Here is a 19,223-nt window from a genome sequence, read left to right as displayed (position 1 = left end):
GATTAAACCTATGGAAGCCAACACTTTGGACTTTGTGAAACAGACTAAAATATTCCACTAACCAAAGCACACAAACTGAGCCTCTGAACTACAAAATGCTGTAAACACTGCACAAAAATCCTTATGATAACCCAATCAAGCTGCCAGATGACCCAGAACTAAATAAACCAACCTCCTTTCCGACATGCTCGTCTCCTGGCTTTTCATTTCACCAGCGCTGATTGCATTTTCTTGGCTGGAGAAAACTAACCAGGGGACATTTTCTTCCACCAACAGCTTCTTCTTCCTTGTCTCTTTTTCCTCCCTGCCTGCTAAGCTCTCCTTCCACAGCTCCTTCTCCATCCACTTTCCCACCCAAACCACCTCCTTTTATATCCTATGCTATCCTCCCCCCTCCTTTTATCTTCAGTTCACCTCCAGCTATGGAAGCGCAAATCAGCTGGAGCCAATCAGCTGGAGCCCTGCCAGCTCCTGGGGCTTCTGCCCAGCCCAGATAGTCCTGCAGCTCCAGCTGCCTCTCCCTCAGGCTTGGGTCACTTCAGCTTATTCCCCTCCCCTGCTACACTTGTCTAGGAGAGTCGCGTACCACCTGCCATGTGCCAAAGTACCACTGGTGATACTAATCTAGTCTAGTCTAGTTTAATCCCTTGCTCAAGCAGGAGGCTCTATACCATTCTTGACAAATGGCTGTCCAATCCTTTCTTAAAAACTTCCAGTGATGGAGCACCCACAACTTCTGGAAGCAAGCCATTCCAATGATTAATTGTTCTCATTTTCAATAAATTTCTACTTATTTCCATCTGTTACTTCTTGTCTAGTCCTCAGATGCTTTGGAGAATAGGTCAAAGACACACACACACACACCAAAAAACCCCAACATGGTTGTAGTATTCACTTACCTGGTTTTACAAGTGTGAAAAGTAACAGATGGAAACTTATCAAAGAGCTATGCAACTTAGGACTAAGGACAAATTTCCTGTCAGTGAGAGAATCAATCAGTGGAATGGCTTGCCTCCAGAGGTTGTGGGTGCTCTATCCCTGGAGGTTTTTAAGAAAAGATTGGACAGCCATTTAGCCATTTATTTAGGATGGCATAAAGTCTCCTTCTTGAGCAGGAGATTGGACTAGAAGGTCCCTCCCAACTCTGTTATTTTGTATTCTGAATGTCTCCCTTGCTTAAATAAAAAGGTTTATTTTGTGATAGAATTTTTTCTCTCAAATCTTAAAAGCTTAAAAGCTTAAAATGCTCAGCTTTATCTAATTTTAGTGATGTATGAGAGAAAACATTATATCTGAGTTAGCATTTGATTGATAATTTACATTTGACATTTTTATTGAACATGTTTAATATATTAGCAAATTTCTTTCCAAATACATAGCCTGCATGGTGATATTTTTCTCAATGTAACTTTGAATAGCTTTGACCCTCTGAAAATGTTGGTAGAATATTAACAAGATTTTTCCCAATCTTCTGAAACACCTCCTTTTTATGCTATAATACAGGGCTCTCTTTATTTTGAGGCTGCATAATATTTTAGCAGTTTGGAATTTCTTTCATTGTTTACTTAACTTATTAGTTTCAAGAGCTTGGCCCATTGAATAATCCATTGGACAGAAAGATGTCATAGACAGAAACATGAAGCAATGGATTTAAACTGCCATTAAGTATAAAAGTTAGCAATGGGCTATCAACCATTCTGTTCACTTAATTCTGGTTTGCAATAAAAATTCTTACTCCATCACCCCGTGTTATGTGTCCAAGAGAGACCTCAACCAGGTCTGTATGTGATGTTAGAGGACCAGAATTTAAGGTGAGCTCCTGGTCTGGACCAAAGATGACCTGGGTGACTGAGAATCTCCATAGACATTCCTGGTCTGGAGCACTGGGCAGTCTTCCGTGGGGAACAAATTCTGACATGGTCTTATTAAAAGCCTGTGGAGCTTTGCTAGCTGCTCAAAGGAAGGGAGGGAGGGCGGGAGGGAAGGAAGGAAGGAAGGAAGGAAGGAAGGAAGGAAGGAAGGAAGGAAGGAAGGAAGGAAGGAAGGAAGGAAGGAAGGAAGGAAGGAAGGAAGGAAGGCTTCTTCTCAGGAGTAATAAGACCAGCTGAGAGGGTAAGTGGCAGTGGACTTCCATGGGAAGAAGGCAGATTTCATTTGCACATCAGGAAAGATGTCCTGATGGTAAGAGGTGCTCAACAATGGAACAGATTGCCAGGGAGGTGATAAACCCTCTTTTACTTGGAGGTGTGGGGGGCTGGTTAAACAAGACCGGATAGCCATCTTTTGCTAGGAATGCTGAAGTAATGGATACTTATAGTGGGCAGGGATGATCCAAGCTCAGATGATCTCCAAGGTTCTTTCTAACCCTGAAAGTTTATGATATTCAAACTTCTAGATATTACAACTTTCTTGTAGTCATTTGCTATCCATTTTGATTCTTATTTTGTTCTCCTAGTGTCATTTTTATTAAGTTGCCTCCAAGCTGTTCTTTTCTGTTCTGGAATGTATCTTTCTTGTGTGGAATGGTTTTCGTTTGAATATGAAATAATCATAATATGAAAAATGCCAAAGAAAATAAATTGAATTTTGACATTCCGCTGAAACGATAAACCAGAGAGCAATGAACAACGCATTTGCATCTGGCTGTGAAAGCTTCTTACTCAAGCATGTCTTAAAAGCTGGTCTTAGAAAAAGGAAATGAACCACATGTAACACAAGCTCAGTGTGGTCTTATGCTCCCTATCTCCTTTAGATATGGAATAGTTGAAAATTGGATGGCTAATTCGTGGAATGAAATTGAACAGATAACTGTCAAGAACTCTCTGATGGGTTAAGAAGACAAGCACCCTTCTGGATGGAGATCTATTTAGAGAACTAGAAGTAGAGGAGGAACAAGGTCAATCGCAGTGGAGGGATGTACTATAAATCACAGTCCTTCCAGGATGGACTTCAAGCTTTTTGAAACTTGATCAAAAACACTTTGATGTAAAGGCTGAGCAGTGATATTGTTGAGTTCTAAATGATACTTGGTAGATTTGTTGAAAGTTTCAAAAGGACCTTTCCAAAATGAAGGAATGTGATTCAGGGTATTAAAGTTATATGTGTTGGGGTCTCCCACCTCAAATTCATATACAGAGCTAATTTGTACAGCATGTTATAGGTAGTCCTCAACTTATGACCACAATTTAGCCCAAAATTACTGTTGCTAAGTGAGGCAGTTAAGTGAATTTTGCCCCATTTTATCACCTTTCTTGACACAATTGTTAAGTAAACCACTGCAGTTGTTAACTAGTAACATGGTTGTTCAGTGAATTTGGCTTCCCCTTTGACTTTGCTTGTCAGAAGGTCACAAAAGGGGATCACGTGACCCCAGGATATTGCAACTGTCATAAATATGAGTCAGCTGCCAAACATCTGAATTTTTTTATATAATTTTTATTCATTTTCTAATTTTACAATTAAACATTTAAAAAGCAACATCGTGACTGGGTAATCAATGATTCCATAACATACATAAATCTTTAGCAAAAATCTCAAGTTACAACATCAGATATTTCCTCTCTTTATCCCTTAATATCTACTATCTCATATTGAAATAATATAATTCTTATTGTTGTCAACTAAGTAAAACCATCTTTGTTACATTTATCAATAATTTTGAACTTATACATATCTTAATTGTGTATACATTCAATCTTATATACATCAGTGTCCTGTTGTAGCTTTTTCTCCAGGCTTTAATTTCCCCTCAATATCCAACTTAACATTTGGTATGTTATAATTTCTAAGCTTTAGGTAACTAGAGTTTCCCTTATCTCAACTTCTACATTTTCCCCTTTTTATAACAAAATCTAATATTCTAAATATACATCTTATCTATTTGCATATAATCTTATTCTATTTTAAAAATTCTCTTTATTTCACCACATTAAACCAAAAATTTATTAATCTTATTACACATCTTACCTATTCAGTTATAATATTACTTTATTTTCTAAAACAATTATCTATATTCGACCATCTTCAACCTTCTAATCAATAGTATAAAATCCCCCCTAATAAATCAAAACCCTAGTTTCTTTCAGCCTTACTCTGGCTTTTTTCCTTTGCCAACTAACCATCCATGTCAGTACTTTTAATTCATCAAACAGTTCTCCCTCTATTATTGTGTATATTATTTGAGTTTTTAAAAAACCCTTTAGTTACAATTTTTTGGAAGAACTAGCCCGATTATATTTCTTTGATCGCCTCCCCATTATTCCAGTTTCCCACAGTTGTGCTAATAAGTTTATCTTCCATTCAGTTTGTTCTTCCTTTTCCTCAAGTTTCTTCTGATTTATGAAAAAAATCTTTTCCATTTTCAATGTTGTCACTCTCTGTTCTAATTTCCCCGTTGGCTAGATCTGTTGGTCAGTTGGGTCCTCTATCTTAATATTTAGTTATTCCATTTTTCCTGTTGCTTTCTGCATTGTTGGGTCTTTGGTTGTAGTCAAAATATGGGTCAAAAAATCTGTAGTCAAAAGCTGGCATCTTGTTCCTTTATGTTGCCTCTCATTTTGTTACATGCTGAAAGAATGGTTTCATGTATTGATTTCAACATAGAAAGGATTTTTTCCTGTTCTTCGTCCATATTCTCTTGATAGTGTATTAAATTAAGGATTTTAAAATCAAAAGTTAAAGTAGTTTTTGTAGCTAGATGTGTGACATCTATTTCACATGTTGCGAATAGTCTTATAATGAAAATTGTTTGGCAGGTAAGAATTTATAGTTCAAAGTATTCCATCATCTCATGTAGTAACAAAGTCTCCTCATGTAAAGAAATAGGAAAACAATTTCCCACATATAATTCTGAAAGTCAATAAAGTTTTATCTTCATAATTCAAACAGGCCAGATAAACCTGTTTGCAGTTTGCAGTTCCTTTGTGTCTCACAGGTGGTATGTCAAGGTTGAGAGGGTTTTTTCTAATTACTGGGATTCCAGCCAAGTCTCTTTTAGTCAATAATAAATTGTAATAGCATATTTCACCAAAAGATGTCACCAATGCCGTTTAAAACTTTTTAAATCCTGAGTTTTTATAATAGTTTTTCAAGGTTTGTTTCTTTTCTTTTTTAAATAACAGCCAATATCTCCAGTAAGAAAAGAAAAAAATTTAGTTTCCAAATTTCAAAGATATATGCATCCAATTAAATTAGAATTGTTCTTATAATTGCTCTTTTACCCAAGGTAGTCAGTCGCCACTGTTCTTAGAGGATAGGGTAAGAATTCCCTTCCCTCCCTCCTCACAGGGGGAGAAATACTTTGGGAAGCTTTTGCAGGAAAACTATTTAAAGTCTTAAAGAGAAGATCAGATCTCACCTAGTTTCATCCATGTTGCTTTAAAGGTGCTTGTGGTCAAGCGAGGGGTCCTCTCCTTGCTCATTGCCCCTACAGGGTGACTTTCAACCCTTTCCAGGGTCCCCCAGCGGGATAAAACTTGACGCTGAAGACGGAGCTCGCCTCCATGCATCCGTCAGCACCGCGATGGCAAACCAGAAGTCCCAAACATCTGAATTTTAGTCACATGGACAGTCCTAACTCACTTTTTTCAATGCCATTGTAACTTTAAACGGTCACTAAATGAACGGTTGTAAGTCAAGGACTAACTATATTTGTACTTTCAACATTTAAAACTTTTTCCACTCTTTTTTTAAAATCAGAAAGTTTTCTCATCCTCAAGTTTAGGGAGTTTTTGCCAGTGAAGTTCCAAGAACATGAAAAGTGGGCAAATTGATTCCTGCAGAATAATTTGATGTGCTGCATGGCTTCATATGGTTGTAAATAAAACAATTATTTCTCCCTCATTCTTTCTAGTAACCAGTGCAAAAAATATTACAAGTATCTGGGGACTTGCTTCTGGAATTTCTCAACCTCATAAAATTAAATTGCTTCCTCCTGCTCTCTTACTTCCAACCTTTAGGACTTTCTTTTGAAATCTTCCCTGCTCCCCACCAGCCCTTTCTCTTTCTATTGGATGTTCAGCTCAAGAAAATTCCCTTGCATTAATAAGACAAGTTGTTTTGACAAAAGCAAGAATCTCAAAAAGGTTGAGAACCAGAAAAGGAAAACCACAGAACAATGTTGTAAAAATGTACATGAGACCTCAGTAAAGCATTTGAAATGCAGGTGAAGCAGCTGCAGAGCAATTTATTTCTCTACACATCCTGAACAATAGAGAGATTTGCCCTGGATTATATGTTCATAATATGAAATTACAGTGCAGACAAAATATTAAAAAGTAGAATAGAATAGAGCTGGAAAGGACCTTGGAGGTCTTCTAGTCCAGCCCCCCCCCCCCATGCTCAAGCAGGAGTCCCTATACCATTTCAGACAAGTGGCTGTCCAGTCTCTTCTTAAAAACCTCCAGTGATGGAGTGCCCACGATTTCTGTAAGCAAGCTGTTCCACTGGTTAATTGTCCTCATTTTTAGGAAGTTTCTCTTTAATTCCGGGTTACTTCTCTCTTTGGTCAGTTTCTGACCATTGTTTCTTGTAAGTACAGTCAGTTTTCCTTTGGGGCAACTTCAGTGCATGAAACATGCAACAAGGACTCAGTTTAGCGGACTTTCGGTTTGCCGCGCTGCCGCCATGGACGGCTGGGAGGCTTGCTCTCTCTCCCCCGTCCAGTTTCGCTTTGCTGGGACCCCCTGAAAACGGCTGAAAGTCCCAGATAAATACTCTGGGACAGTCACATCGAGGTGGAAAAACAAGGAGACAACTGGCTAGAATTGTTAGTTCTTTCAAAAAAATGGCAACTGGATGGTCTCCTCAACATCAAATAATAGCCACAACAATACAAGGAGATCTGCTTGACGATTTAGAAGCAAAGACACGGAAGATCATTTGGCAAAGAAAAAAAAAGCCAGAATAAGACTGAAAAGGAATGGGGTTGGGATCCACATATGCGATTTAAAATAGAATAGACCCAAAAAGATAAGACATGTATTCTGAATATAAGATATTGTAATGTCTTGAGAAAAAGAAAATTTTGGTTATGTAAAATTTAGAAGCATAAATATTGTGTTATTAATTTGCTGAGGTAGATAGTAAGAATTTATATATAAGGTGTATATTCTAAACACTAGATTCTGTGAGGAATTGTCATAAAGGAATTGTAGTTAATTAAAAATTTGGGAAAAATAAATATAAATCATTAAATTTAAATATTAAGGGAAAACTAAAACTGAGAAAAGCTTATTAGATTACTCACTGGCTACATAGTAGATATAAAGAGGGGAAAAGAGGAAATATTAAATATGAAAACAAAAGAAATTTTGGTTATTAAACTTGAGATTTTAGGAGACCTGAGAAAATATTACCTTATATTCTTAATTTGCTGATACAAATTGCGAGAACTTATATAGATAAGGGGTATACTTTAAACATTAGACTGTGGGGGAATTGTGATAGAACATGGGGTCATTTAAAACTTGGAAATGATAAAGATCAACATTAAATTTAAAAAATTAATGGAAAATTAAAATTAAGAAAAACCTATTAGGTCATTCATTGTCTAAAAGTTTGAATGTTAAATTAATTAAGATATACATAAATTGAAGATTATTGGTGAATATTAGAAAGTTAATTTTTGCTTGATTGATAGAGTAAGAATTTTATTGGTTTGTGAAAGAGACACATACATATTAAGGGGGAAAGAGAGAGAATTAGTTACTGTCAAATTTTGAGATCTGTATGGATAATATTCAATTGTATTGGAATTATTGTACCCAGCCACCATGCTGCTTTTCCAATATGTGAATGTAATATGAGAAAATTAATTAAAAACACTTATTTTAAAAAAGGACTCAGTTTAGCTGTAACTCAACACTTGCTACCTGCAAGTATATGCAGGTAGCGTGCGTGGCAGCATAGTTTGGAAGAAAATCTTCTGTAACATTTTTAACCAACTATGATTGCCTGGGAGGCACATAGCTGTTCAACAGCCATATGTTGACTTTAAGCCCACATATCGGGATACTTCCTGTATGTGAGAGCCTCCTGCAGAAGAAGCTGGAGCAGCAGCAGCACCGCAAGGCCTTCGGCCCAGGATGTGTTTCCCTTGTGCTCCCCCATCCTTCAGAGGAGAGACAGCCTTAACACCCCTCATTAATTCCTTGGTTGAGAAGCAAAGCAATGGGTGGGAATTCCCAATAGAATGAACTCTGCAATTATCAGTGTATAAACATTTATATCAAATGTGCAAGAGACTCCTACCTGCCTTTAACTCCTAATGATAATCTTTCCAGTGTTCCCCAACCTGGAAGCTTCCAGATATGTTCAATTTTCAAACCACGGAATTGCGAAGGCCACACTGGGCCACACCAGATCATTTGCCCTAGTTCAACAGAACGGAAGCCTTGCACCCGTGGCTTCTCGTGACAGGCCTTTGGGGAGCATGAGCAAAGCTCCATTGGGTTGGTCATTCCAGTCTGGTTTCTGTCACTTCGCTCTCTTTTTATTCCTTATTGTATGTTTTAAAAATATTTTTATTGGTGATGTTAGATGAGGGTCAGGCAATACAGACTCAATGGATAATTAAATAAATATTACATAATTCATTCTTTCTGGATTCTAGAGCAGTTGCTGAAAATTGCTTAAATGGAATAAAGAATTTGGTGAATTACTCTTGGTGGCAGAAAGGCTGAAGGAACCCAGAGTGATCAGCCTGGAGAAAAAACACAGGAGAAGTGATATCAGAGCTCGGGTTCATAAAAATCTGCCATAGAACAGATGACCATGAACGATTTCCATTGCTACAGACTTCAGAACTAGAAATAATCTATTAGTTGCAACTACCTCGATTTCACTTAAATAGAAGGAAAAACTTCTATTAGGATCTATACTACTTCCAGAGATTGTAGGTTATCCATCTAAGAAGAGGCTGGGCAGCCACTTTTAATTAGTTTTCCTACATATTTGCAGCGAGTGGTCTAGATGATCTTTGCAGCCTCTTCCAGAATGAAAATTTGATTATTCTATTGTTTCTTTTATTGAGTTCTGTAGTTCTGTCATCACTTCTCAGTGGTGGAAGGGGAGGTGCCTTATGCATTCTACAAAGCAGTTTTTTTCCTGATTGAATCTTGGTCTCCAGGTAATGGAGCTACATTCAGACTGAACGCTGGCAGTTGCCTTGGCCGCCATTCAAGTCACTTCCAGTCATATGGCCCGCTCCATCTGCCACGTCCAATGCTGCAAAGGCCAGAATAACTTATCCTCGAGCAGGTTGCCCTGGATAAACTTCTGGCAACTTTTGTTGCTGCAGCAAATTCAAAAACGAACCTGGTGTGATGTCAGTGTTTATTCTTGATGTGATATCTCATATTTCAGCATTTGACATATCGAAAGAGCTGAAGGTCGCAGTTGAGTAAATTCTGCCTCTGTGGGAAAATGTCCAGCTCTTATTCATGTCTTCCTCATTGCAGCTGAATCACTCCCAGTCCACGATAAAGAGCCTGGGGACTTCAGCCCACATAATGAAGGTTCCAAGACTTAATTCTGACACATTAGTTAAGGTTAATGCTTCTCAGTAACAGAACTGAGGTTTTATACCTGTGTGTGCTCAGTTCATTCATTCTCTCACATCATCAAATCATTCAGCCTCTTGGAAGCCCTCTTAGCCAGAAGGGATAGTCAACCATCAGAGAAAAGGCATGTCTTTTGGGTAAAACCCGCTTACTGCGGCTTTTGCCTCTCAGCCAAACAGGAGATGAGCGAGGAGGGCTTGGCTTTGAAGGAGACTTTGGGGCAGAGTGGAAAGGACTGCGGCTGGAAGGGAGAGCCCTGGGGGAATGTAGTTGTTCCTTGCCACACGCTCTGAAGCAGGGCCAGCAGCCAAGATCGTTGTTCCATCAAAAGGACTTGGTTCACTCCACCTATTTCATTTGATTGCTGAGTTTGGGGGGAGAGGGGGGTAAGATAGTGAATTGAACCATAAATTAATCCAATGGCCTAGTTTCATGCAACATCCCACAAAATTAATGAAAGCTAATGCTAAGAGTATGCTAACATAGTGTACAGATGCAGTCAATACATCTTCCCTTGTGTAAATATAGCCAAGTTAGGATTAGATCTCTGTCAAATGAATTAGAAACCTTAGCAGGGCCAGATTCTTCCACCCTAGTGCTGGGAATATACTGTTCCTCCTGTAACGCACCACAGAGACCTAAGCGAGGGTGAATCTAAGATGAATGAATCATCCGAAAGACATACTAACAGGCACTTCATTTACCTCACTTGAGCTGAATTCTGACATAGTGAAGAAGGGGACATATCTACATATTGTTTATAATAACAAGGTACAGGAAATGAAAAATGTGCACTTACTTAATCCCCAGATCAAAGCTGCTCCCTCCAGAATATTCCACTGGAAACCACTGCAATTGAATGGACTCCAATGGAACAAAACTACAGTTCTGTTTTTTCAGGACCCAATTTGAAATGTTTCAACAGGTCCAACCATAGAAAGCAATGGGAATTCAGAGGTCTTGGCTCCCTCTTGCTTCCCGGCTTCTCCGGAGTCAAAGCAACAAAAATAATTAAGGTAGTCCAAACAGATTGCTACCAACCAGAAAATTTGCAGAGCAAGAGGCCCAAACTGATTATTTTAAAAAAGCCCCTCACTCCTTCTGAAAGGATAGTGATTGAAGAGAAGGTGAATAGAGATTGGGCAGCTTGTTACTCACCTTTCACTGATGGCTCCAGGATCAGCTGCCTGGAGGGTGGAGCAGTGCAGAAAGATCAAATGGTCAGGCAGAGAAGGAGTATTGGTCAGCCTTGACACACATGGGGTTTCTTTCATATGTGTTCATAGTAGACCTTCAGAAAACAGAACAGACTGATTCTTTCTCAGTACTTTGTAACTTGTAGACGGGGTGAGAGCAGCTGGCCTAGCACTGTCTGATGACCAACACGCACACCCCAAAAAATCTGGGGGGTGCCATTTCTGCTTGAAGAAATGAAACATCAAAAAGAAAAGATTCCACTGTTTTCAAAGATTTGGACTTTTCTGACGGTAAAGGAATGGGGCTTCATGAAGATGTGTTCCATTTATGGATGTTGCTAAACAGCAGCTGGACAGGCATCTGTCCAAAATGATTTAGCAAACCCTGCACTGGTCATCTGGCAGTCTGACTAGAGGACATCTGAGCTCATGTCCAATTCTCTGATTCTGTGAATGCAGGGAACTACTTAGCAGTCACTCTGACACCTCTGTCTGAGATGATTTCACAGCTGATCAAGCCATCAGTCTGTAAATGCTTGGGAAAGGCTGCAATCATTACGGGAAGTCAGTGTGACTTAAAGAACAAATTTTGCCAGAATAATCTGATTTAAGTTTTATTCATATTACTTTCTTAGTTTGTCATGGAAATGTGTAGAGATAATATCGGTGATTTTAGCAAAAATTTGATGAAATAGGCCATGGCATTCTTAGATTGCTACTTAAGTGTGGGTTGGATGGCATAATTACCGTATTAAGTAGATATTTAGTCAACTTAAAAATGATATTCAAAGAATGTTCATCTATATTACTCATCAAACTAGAGCATTCTAGTTTGTCAGTAAAGATTTGATCCTGTAGTCCCAAAGATGCTTTTTCACGAGGCAACTGGACTTTCTTGTTTTGTCTTTGAAGATGTTTCGCTTCTCATCCAAAATCCCAAAAAGGACCCAACAGGAGCTCCTCCATAACAGACAAAGAAGAAAACAATAAACAAAGCAATGTAATCATTCCATACGTTGCAGGAATAATGGAAAAGTTCAGGAGGATCTTCAGCCAAAACATCATACGTGCACACTTCAAACCCAAGAATACACTAAGGCAGAAGCTTGTCCACCCCAAGGATAAAACACCCAGACACAAACTGAGCAACCTGGCATATGCAGTACAGTGCAGTGAGCCATGTGCAGGCCTGTACATTGGGGAAACAAAACAACCACTTCATAAACGCCTGGCACAACATAGGAGAGCAAACCCATCAGGACAAGATTCAGCAGTCCATCTGCATTTAAAAGACAAAGGCCACTCTTTCAAAGACAGCAAAGTCCACATTCTGGACAGAGAGGTTTGCTGGTTTGAAAGAGGGGTCAAAAGGCCATCTATGTCAAAATTGAACAGTCCTCTCTCAACAGAGGGGGAGGGATACAACACCGTCTATCTCCAGTCTACAACACAGTCCTTTCAATAGTTCCAAGAAGGCTCCATTTGCACTACTCAAGTGATCCTGATGACACAGATAAGCCTCCAGGTGGCAGCAATGACTCTCAAAAAGAATGGAAATGACCAGCTATCTGCAAGGAGTATAAATCCTTCCATTCCCCACCATCCAGTCAGAGCTGAAGAAGTTTCTTGGGTGAGAAAAAACAAAGAAAAAACAAGAAAGTCCAGTTGCCTTGTGAAAAAGCATCTTTGGGATAACCAAGATCTGAATGACTGAGAATCTCCATAGACATTTGATTTCCCCACTTTTACTAATGCTTTGATGAAAAAGATAGAAGGCATGCTTATCAAATTCACCGAGGATGTAAAGCTGATCGGAATATCAGACGGGCAAAAACAATTCAAAATAATTTTAATGGGTAGAAGAAGTGAGCTAATAACAGAATGACATTTAGCCCACATCTGTGGAAATTTGTTACATAGAAAAATGAAATATGTGAATTAGTAATAGGCTCTTGGAATGGAAGTGGGTCAGAATGCGAATATGGGCCAGAAGAAAGATATGGTTGCCAAAAAGGCAAAATTATCCATGGGAGCATTGTTTCCAAATCATGGGGAGTTACAGTTACACTTTAATCTTTATTGGTCATAGATCTGTTTTTGTCTCTGTTTTAAGAAATACCTGGAGACACTAGAAAAGGTACAAAGAGTGACCTAGGGGTTGGGCCCTTTTACCCTAAAGAAAAGACAAGCCAGAGGTACATTTGTTGGCTTATTTATTCAATTTCTACAGCCGCCCAACTCAACCAAGTGACACTGGGCAGTTTACAATTCTAAACCACGACGTCCCCCTGCAAATTCCCAAAAGGATATCGCTAAGAAAGAAGTTTAGAACTTGGCAAAATGGCTCACATGACAAAGAGGCAGACTTTGTTTCTGTGGGTGAGCAGAGCTGCTTGCTAGTGGGATCAGTGGGCTTCCCTTTGTTGGCTGAGTTCAAGCAGGCCTCCGTCTGGGGTCTTCCGTTGGACTCCTGCACTGAGCCTGGGGTGGGCTCCTTTCTAATTCCATGATCCTGGGATCAGATGGGCTGCAGATCCTCGTGGGGAAAATCTCTCTATGTGGCTGTTAAGAGTTGATGGTATGTAGTCTGTATTGGGGAGGGAGGGCTAAAAGCATTAGATGTGGGCTAGTATAGTTGCCAGGTACGTCCATCATCAGCCTGAAGATTGTGTCTCTTCCTCTAAGAGGCAGCCCAAGTTACACCATCGTTCATTTGTCATGACATTGCAGTGATGTTCCAAGTAGCAGCTGCATTTATATCAAGAATAAAGTGGAGAGGATGTTCAGATTGGGCGGCGGGGGGGAAACACCTCTTTCGTGGTCAGACTCAACTTGTGTCCCATTTATTCCAGGTATCAGGTCTGCATGACTATTCTAGCCTACATCTTGCCACTCATAGTGATCGGCTATGCCTATATTATGGTGGGCATTACCCTATGGGCTAGTGCGATACCAGGGGACTCTTCGGACCGCTACCATGAACAAGTGTCTGCCAAGCGCAAGGTAAAGTCTATCAGAAGAAACTCAACCGGAAAGGAAAGCCCCGTCAAAGAATTCAGTTCGGGTCAGGGTCCAAATGTTAACTGAATAGACAAAGCGAGAAACAGGTAGCTAAGATTTCTTGCCAACCAGCTGGAGTGATTGAGATTGGTTTAGATGGGAAAGCACTGGCCCGCTGGATGGCACCACTAATGCCAGAGAGCATGACTAATGGTAATGGATGCTGGGAGTTGTAGCTAAGCAATATCCCAAAGACTTTAGCTTCTCCATTCCCATGGAATAATAATAATAATAATAATAATAATAATAATAATAATAATAATAATAATAATAATAATAATAATAATAATAATAATAATAATAATAATAATAATAATAATAATAATAATAATAATGTATACCGCCCTTCTCCCGAAGGACTCAGGGCGGTGAACAGGGCAATACATGTTAAAAGACAAGAATACAAAAATTAAAAGAGATTAAACAAGATGCCCAAGAACTATAACAATAAGTTAAAATACATAAAAAGCAATAAAACCCAAACCCATCACCCATCAGGCCAGGCCGGCTTGTTCGAACAGGTAGGTCTTTAGATCGCGCTGGAAGGAGCGAAGGTCGGGCGCCATCCGGAGCTCAACCGGAAGATGGTTCCATAAATCCGGCGCGCCCACAGAGAACGCCCTCCCCCTAGGGGCCACCAGTCAACATTCTTTGACCGGTGGCACCCTGAGGAGGCCCTCTCTGTGGGAGCGCACTATGTCACTGAGTTACATAAAACAAAAGTTCATATGTTCTAACTCCCATTTTGTAACCTAGCTTGTTCTCCCAAAGGATCAAATAAACATGATACCATTAGTGTGCTGAAGGAGCTCTTGGCTTCTTTGAAGAGTGAAAGGAAGAATCAGAAGGATCACAACTCTGACAGTGGATATGATGTCAACTTCGACATCTTCCCGCAGCTGGCCTGCTGTTTCCATTAGGGGAAGGCAAAATTCAAGCCCCAGAACTTTCTCTCCTTGCCTGGCAATGCAGTTCTGTGAACCCCAGAGGCCTCAGCACCACGAATCAGTGGGAGCAGCCTCCTTGCCTCTTCACGGGGACTTCCTGTTAATGGTTATACTTGGTAGCTTTCCTTGTCTGGCAGGTTGTCAAGATGATGATCATTGTGGTTTGCACCTTTGCCATTTGCTGGCTGCCTTACCATGTCTACTTCCTCCTACAACTGTTCAACGGTGAGATGTTCTCAGAAAAGTACATCCAGCAGGTCTACCTGGCTATCCTGTGGCTGGCCATGAGCTCCACTATGTACAACCCAATTATTTACTGTTGTCTCAATGACAGGTAAGGCCTTCTTCTTTGGGTGTGCTTATGGCAGGCTCCATTGAACAGTAAAACCAAACCAGGTTTACTCTCATGTCCATTGTGACCTAACATAGTCATTTCATTAATGCCAAGCTCCAAAGCTTTGCATCTTGAATGGGCTGGTTTTAAAATATTTGGAAGTCTTGTAAGCCTACTAAGCAAGAGTCTTTTGAACCTTGGCCTCTGAACCCAAGAATTTTTTGCAAATTGTTTCTCTCCAGAAGATGTTTTTTTTTTTTTGGCCTTCCACTGGTGCATGATCGCCCAGCCATCAGTGGGCTTGGTTACCTCTCTAAAGAAAAAAGCTCACCTAGGATTAGAAAAAACTGGGTAAAAGAGATGGATTGGTTAGTCCTTCTCTGAAGAAGCAACAATTTTGTCCTTTTCAACACAAAACTGCATGAGTTGAAATGGGGAGGCAGGATTGCCTGGATGAAGCAGCTCCGTGTCCAGATTCTTCCTTTGCACACACACACACCCTTCACGGGGTTTTTGTAGCTCTTGCAGTTTCACAACATGTAAATTGAAAGTGTGAGGAGGGCTGTCAGGAGGGAGGGCCGTCTCTGCTAGACTCCTCAAAGTCTGATGTTGTTGTGGGGGAGCATTTCCTTTTTTTTTTACCCAGGATGCAAAATAGATAACATTACAGTAAAAACATACAACTTAACATAATTTGTGCACACTGGACTCTGTTTTTAACAGCAGAGAGAATTCAGCTTTTCTTAGTACAGAATGAATGTTAGATATTAAATACAGAAGACCCTTGAAGTATTTCGGCTCCCAGGATCAGGACAAGTGCAGCCTTTCCCAGGCTGAATGGAAACCCAGCCGGTCCCGGAAGCCAAGCGGAGGCTTGACGGCTCCCGAGGCGGCTTTGGCAAGCTCTCCTCATGCAGCTGATCTGCTCTGTCTCCTCAGGTTCCGGGTGGGCTTCAAGCGGGCTTTCCGGTGGTGCCCGCTCATCAATGCCAGCGAGTATGAGGGACTGGAAATGAAGTCAGCGAGGCACCTGCAGGCCCAGAACAGCACATACAAGGCCAGCCGGATGGAGACGACGGTCTCTTCTGTCATTGCCAACCCAGAGGAGGAAGTGCATGATGGCGGCAGCCCCTCTGTTGATCTGACCTCCAATGGCTCTTCCCGCAGTGACACAAAAACCATCTCGGAGACCCTGAGCTTCTATTCCAATACGCTTCCCTGAGCAAACTCACAATTTAGCCACAGTGACACCATTTCCATCCCTCTAATGAAGCCACAGCCCCCAACAACCAGCTCCTTCCTGTGATCGCCCAGCGAGCTTTCCTTCTCGTTCCAAAGTGTTCTGTCTAAGGTTGCTGTTCTCCACTCATGAGCGGATTCCTGGTCACGGATCCCGTGTATTCCTTCCACCTGGTCTTTCCTCCTCCCAGTGTCCAGGATGTTGAGGTCCTCTGGTCAACTTCTCTCCGTCAAGTTGCCATTGTGGAAGGAGCGAATGTGACTGAAATGTGTTTGGGAGTTTTGGGAGGGGCGCAGATTAAATGTGTACAAAGTTGCAGTTTAAACATTAATTCTCCTTGGAACTTAATTCAGAATCCATTTCTACAACAGAACATTTGAATTTATAATATTTTTAATACTATTTTGTTCCATTAGTGGACTTTCAGTTACTTTCCTTGAGTAACTGGTATACTTCCAGGATCACTTTTCTTCCATCCGTTCATCACTGTGTTTTACCAGGGTTGAGGAGAGATCCTTGACCACCTCTAGTGAGGTGAATTAATTCTGTTTGAGGAGCTCTGCCTTTACCATAAGATATGGTTTGAGGCTGTGCTCAACATTTTCTTAGTGCTTAGTCCCCTCAGTGCAAACATTAGAACCATTAAATGTAGATAACCACAAGAGGAAAGGTTCAACTCTGTTTTCTATTAGCAGAAAATTTTCTTCTTCTTTCATGGGAAAAGGTTAACCCATGCATAGCAGCCCTACAGCCATCCACCCAAAGCATCATCTGGGATGTTCCAGAATCTCCCAACATGACCATGTGAATTGGCCATAAGATGTTTGAAACTTCCTTGAAGTTTGTGCATTACATGACTAGCAAAGCAGAGAAGAGGGAAGGGCTGTCACCTGTCTACCTGCAAGCATCAGGAATGAGGCCTTTTTGTAACAAACTCAGCTTGAGCAGCTGGCAAAGGAGCAAAATGAATGTAATGTGATTGTAATGCAGAGCCTGTTTTAGAAATTCCGAGGCTACAGGAGACACCTGGAGGTCTCTCACCATGGCCGAAGTGCTGCATCCGCTCATTCTTACAAAAGTGACAATAGCACAATATTAGCTCTATTACACAGAAGAGAGTGAGACGAACACTTGCCCAACCAAGCCAGTATGAAAAATCTTCATTAATAAGATTACAAACTAGAGTCAGTGGTTCAGTTACCTGCCATCTTTGAACATATGTTTGTCTGCATCTACCTACAATATCTTTATAACAAAACTTGTGTGGCAGAATATTTTTCATGGTGTACTATGTTGTGCAATCATGCAGCAGCTAGGAGGTAATTTCTGACTGTCCTAAAAAAGGTTACAACCCAGTTTTCTGCAGACACAAAGCTGAGCCCAATAGTTGTCCAAAAACTCCTGCAATATTTCCACAAATGGCAAAAGGTCAATGTCATGGAACAGCACTTTGCCCATTCCATCTGCATCAAGGTCCTCTTGCAAACATGCAATAAAGAAAATGATTAAGTCCAAACCATAATGCAGGCCAGAGACTGCATTGATCATATTTGATGTCCTTGGGCAGAGCTGGGCTGTGTATCTATTTCTTGTGTTTCTTGATCTCTCAGCAACTTTTATTTACACCGTCTTCCAGATTCACTGCAGGTCTTAGAAGAGGGAACCACCATGTTACAGTAGTTAGCCTACTTTCTCCTTGAGTGATTTCAATTGGTGTTCAGAGGTGAGGCATTTGTGAGGTGCCTCAAGCTCAAAGCTCTTCATCCTTATAGATGAACCTTTTGGATGAGTTTGGGATTTGGTATCATCAGGATGATGATGATATCCAACTATGCATCTCAACTGTGGACTATTCAAGTTGAAGCCTCCAGAGAAATCCTAATGTCTGGGAGCTACATAGGTCTTGATGGTGAAGAAAAGCTCAGGCTCAATCCTGACGAGACTGGGTGATTAGGAGTATTTGGAGCCCTTGGTATTGGTGGCTTTTGATTTGTAGCCTTGGATAAGGCTGTATTTCCCCATTTGAGACTGATGTACAACTTGGGGTCTTCTGCAATGCACTCTGCATGGGGCTGCTGGTCCAGAACATGGTGATGTGGGCAGTGATGTGCATGAAACACTACTGTGAGCTGTGCTGATTGCTGCTGGGCTTCCAGGTTCAATTTAAGATTCTGGTTAAAAGCCGTTCATGGCATAAGGCCTGGTTATTTACAACTACCTATCTTTTACAATTTCTGCTCACTCAGTAAAATTTGGTAGAGAGTACATTCAAGGTCCCTTCAGTTAAACCGTGTCATCTGTTGGGGCCCTGAAATGTGTCTTTTCTGTCAGAACGCTCCCCTCTGGAATAAGGTCTCCCTACAGATTAATAGGGCTCCCACCCTAATAATGTTCCAAAAATATTTGAACACCTGGCTGTTCCCCCAAACCTGGGGTAGGCAACCTCGGCTCTTTTATGACTCGTGGACTTCAACTCCCAGAATTCCTGAGTCAGCTGCTGACTCAGGAATTCTGGGAGTTGAAGTCCACGAGTCATAAAAGAGCCGAGGTTGCCTACCTCTGCCCCAAATGGTGCAGCTGCTGAACCCCTCCTTCTAAGCTGTTGTTTTTCTGTTTCACTTGGTTTCTCTTGTCTTTTGGGTGTCTGTGATCTTTTTCTTAATATCTGTTGTATTTGCCTAGAATCATTTGAAGTTGGGTAGTTAATAAACAAACAAATAAAGCAAGCTGTCAAACAAACAACTGACAGCCGTCACTCAATGACCAGTCGCAGGATATTTGGACTACTGCATGACAAAATGTAAGAAGTTGAATCGAAGCCAACCACTTCTCGGAAGCTTCTCCTGATACATCCACACCATAGCATCTAATGAATTTGTGCATCCG

General features: G+C 40.7%; 1 protein-coding gene across 1 annotated transcript in view; it reads left to right on the top strand.

The window, feature by feature from the left end:
• Positions 1–18,427, top strand: part of TACR1 (tachykinin receptor 1) — a gene marked incomplete at its 5' end in the record, with an annotated part of 48,537 nt that extends 30,110 nt beyond the window's left edge. Inside the window, 3 exons of the mRNA XM_081333431.1 lie at positions 13,609–13,759; positions 14,901–15,097; positions 16,037–18,427. Of these exons, the coding sequence (XP_081189557.1) occupies positions 13,609–13,759; positions 14,901–15,097; positions 16,037–16,319 (631 nt within the window). The 3' untranslated portion in view covers positions 16,320–18,427. The remainder of the gene's footprint in view (positions 1–13,608; positions 13,760–14,900; positions 15,098–16,036) is intronic.
• Between the last annotated feature and the right edge of the window lie 796 nt (positions 18,428–19,223).

Source organism: Vipera berus (assembly GCF_964194415.1).
Source record: "Vipera berus genome assembly, chromosome: 8".
NCBI lineage: Eukaryota > Metazoa > Chordata > Lepidosauria > Squamata > Viperidae > Vipera > Vipera berus.
Note: the sequence above shows the minus strand (reverse complement) of the source record. Positions and strands in the feature narration are given on the sequence as shown.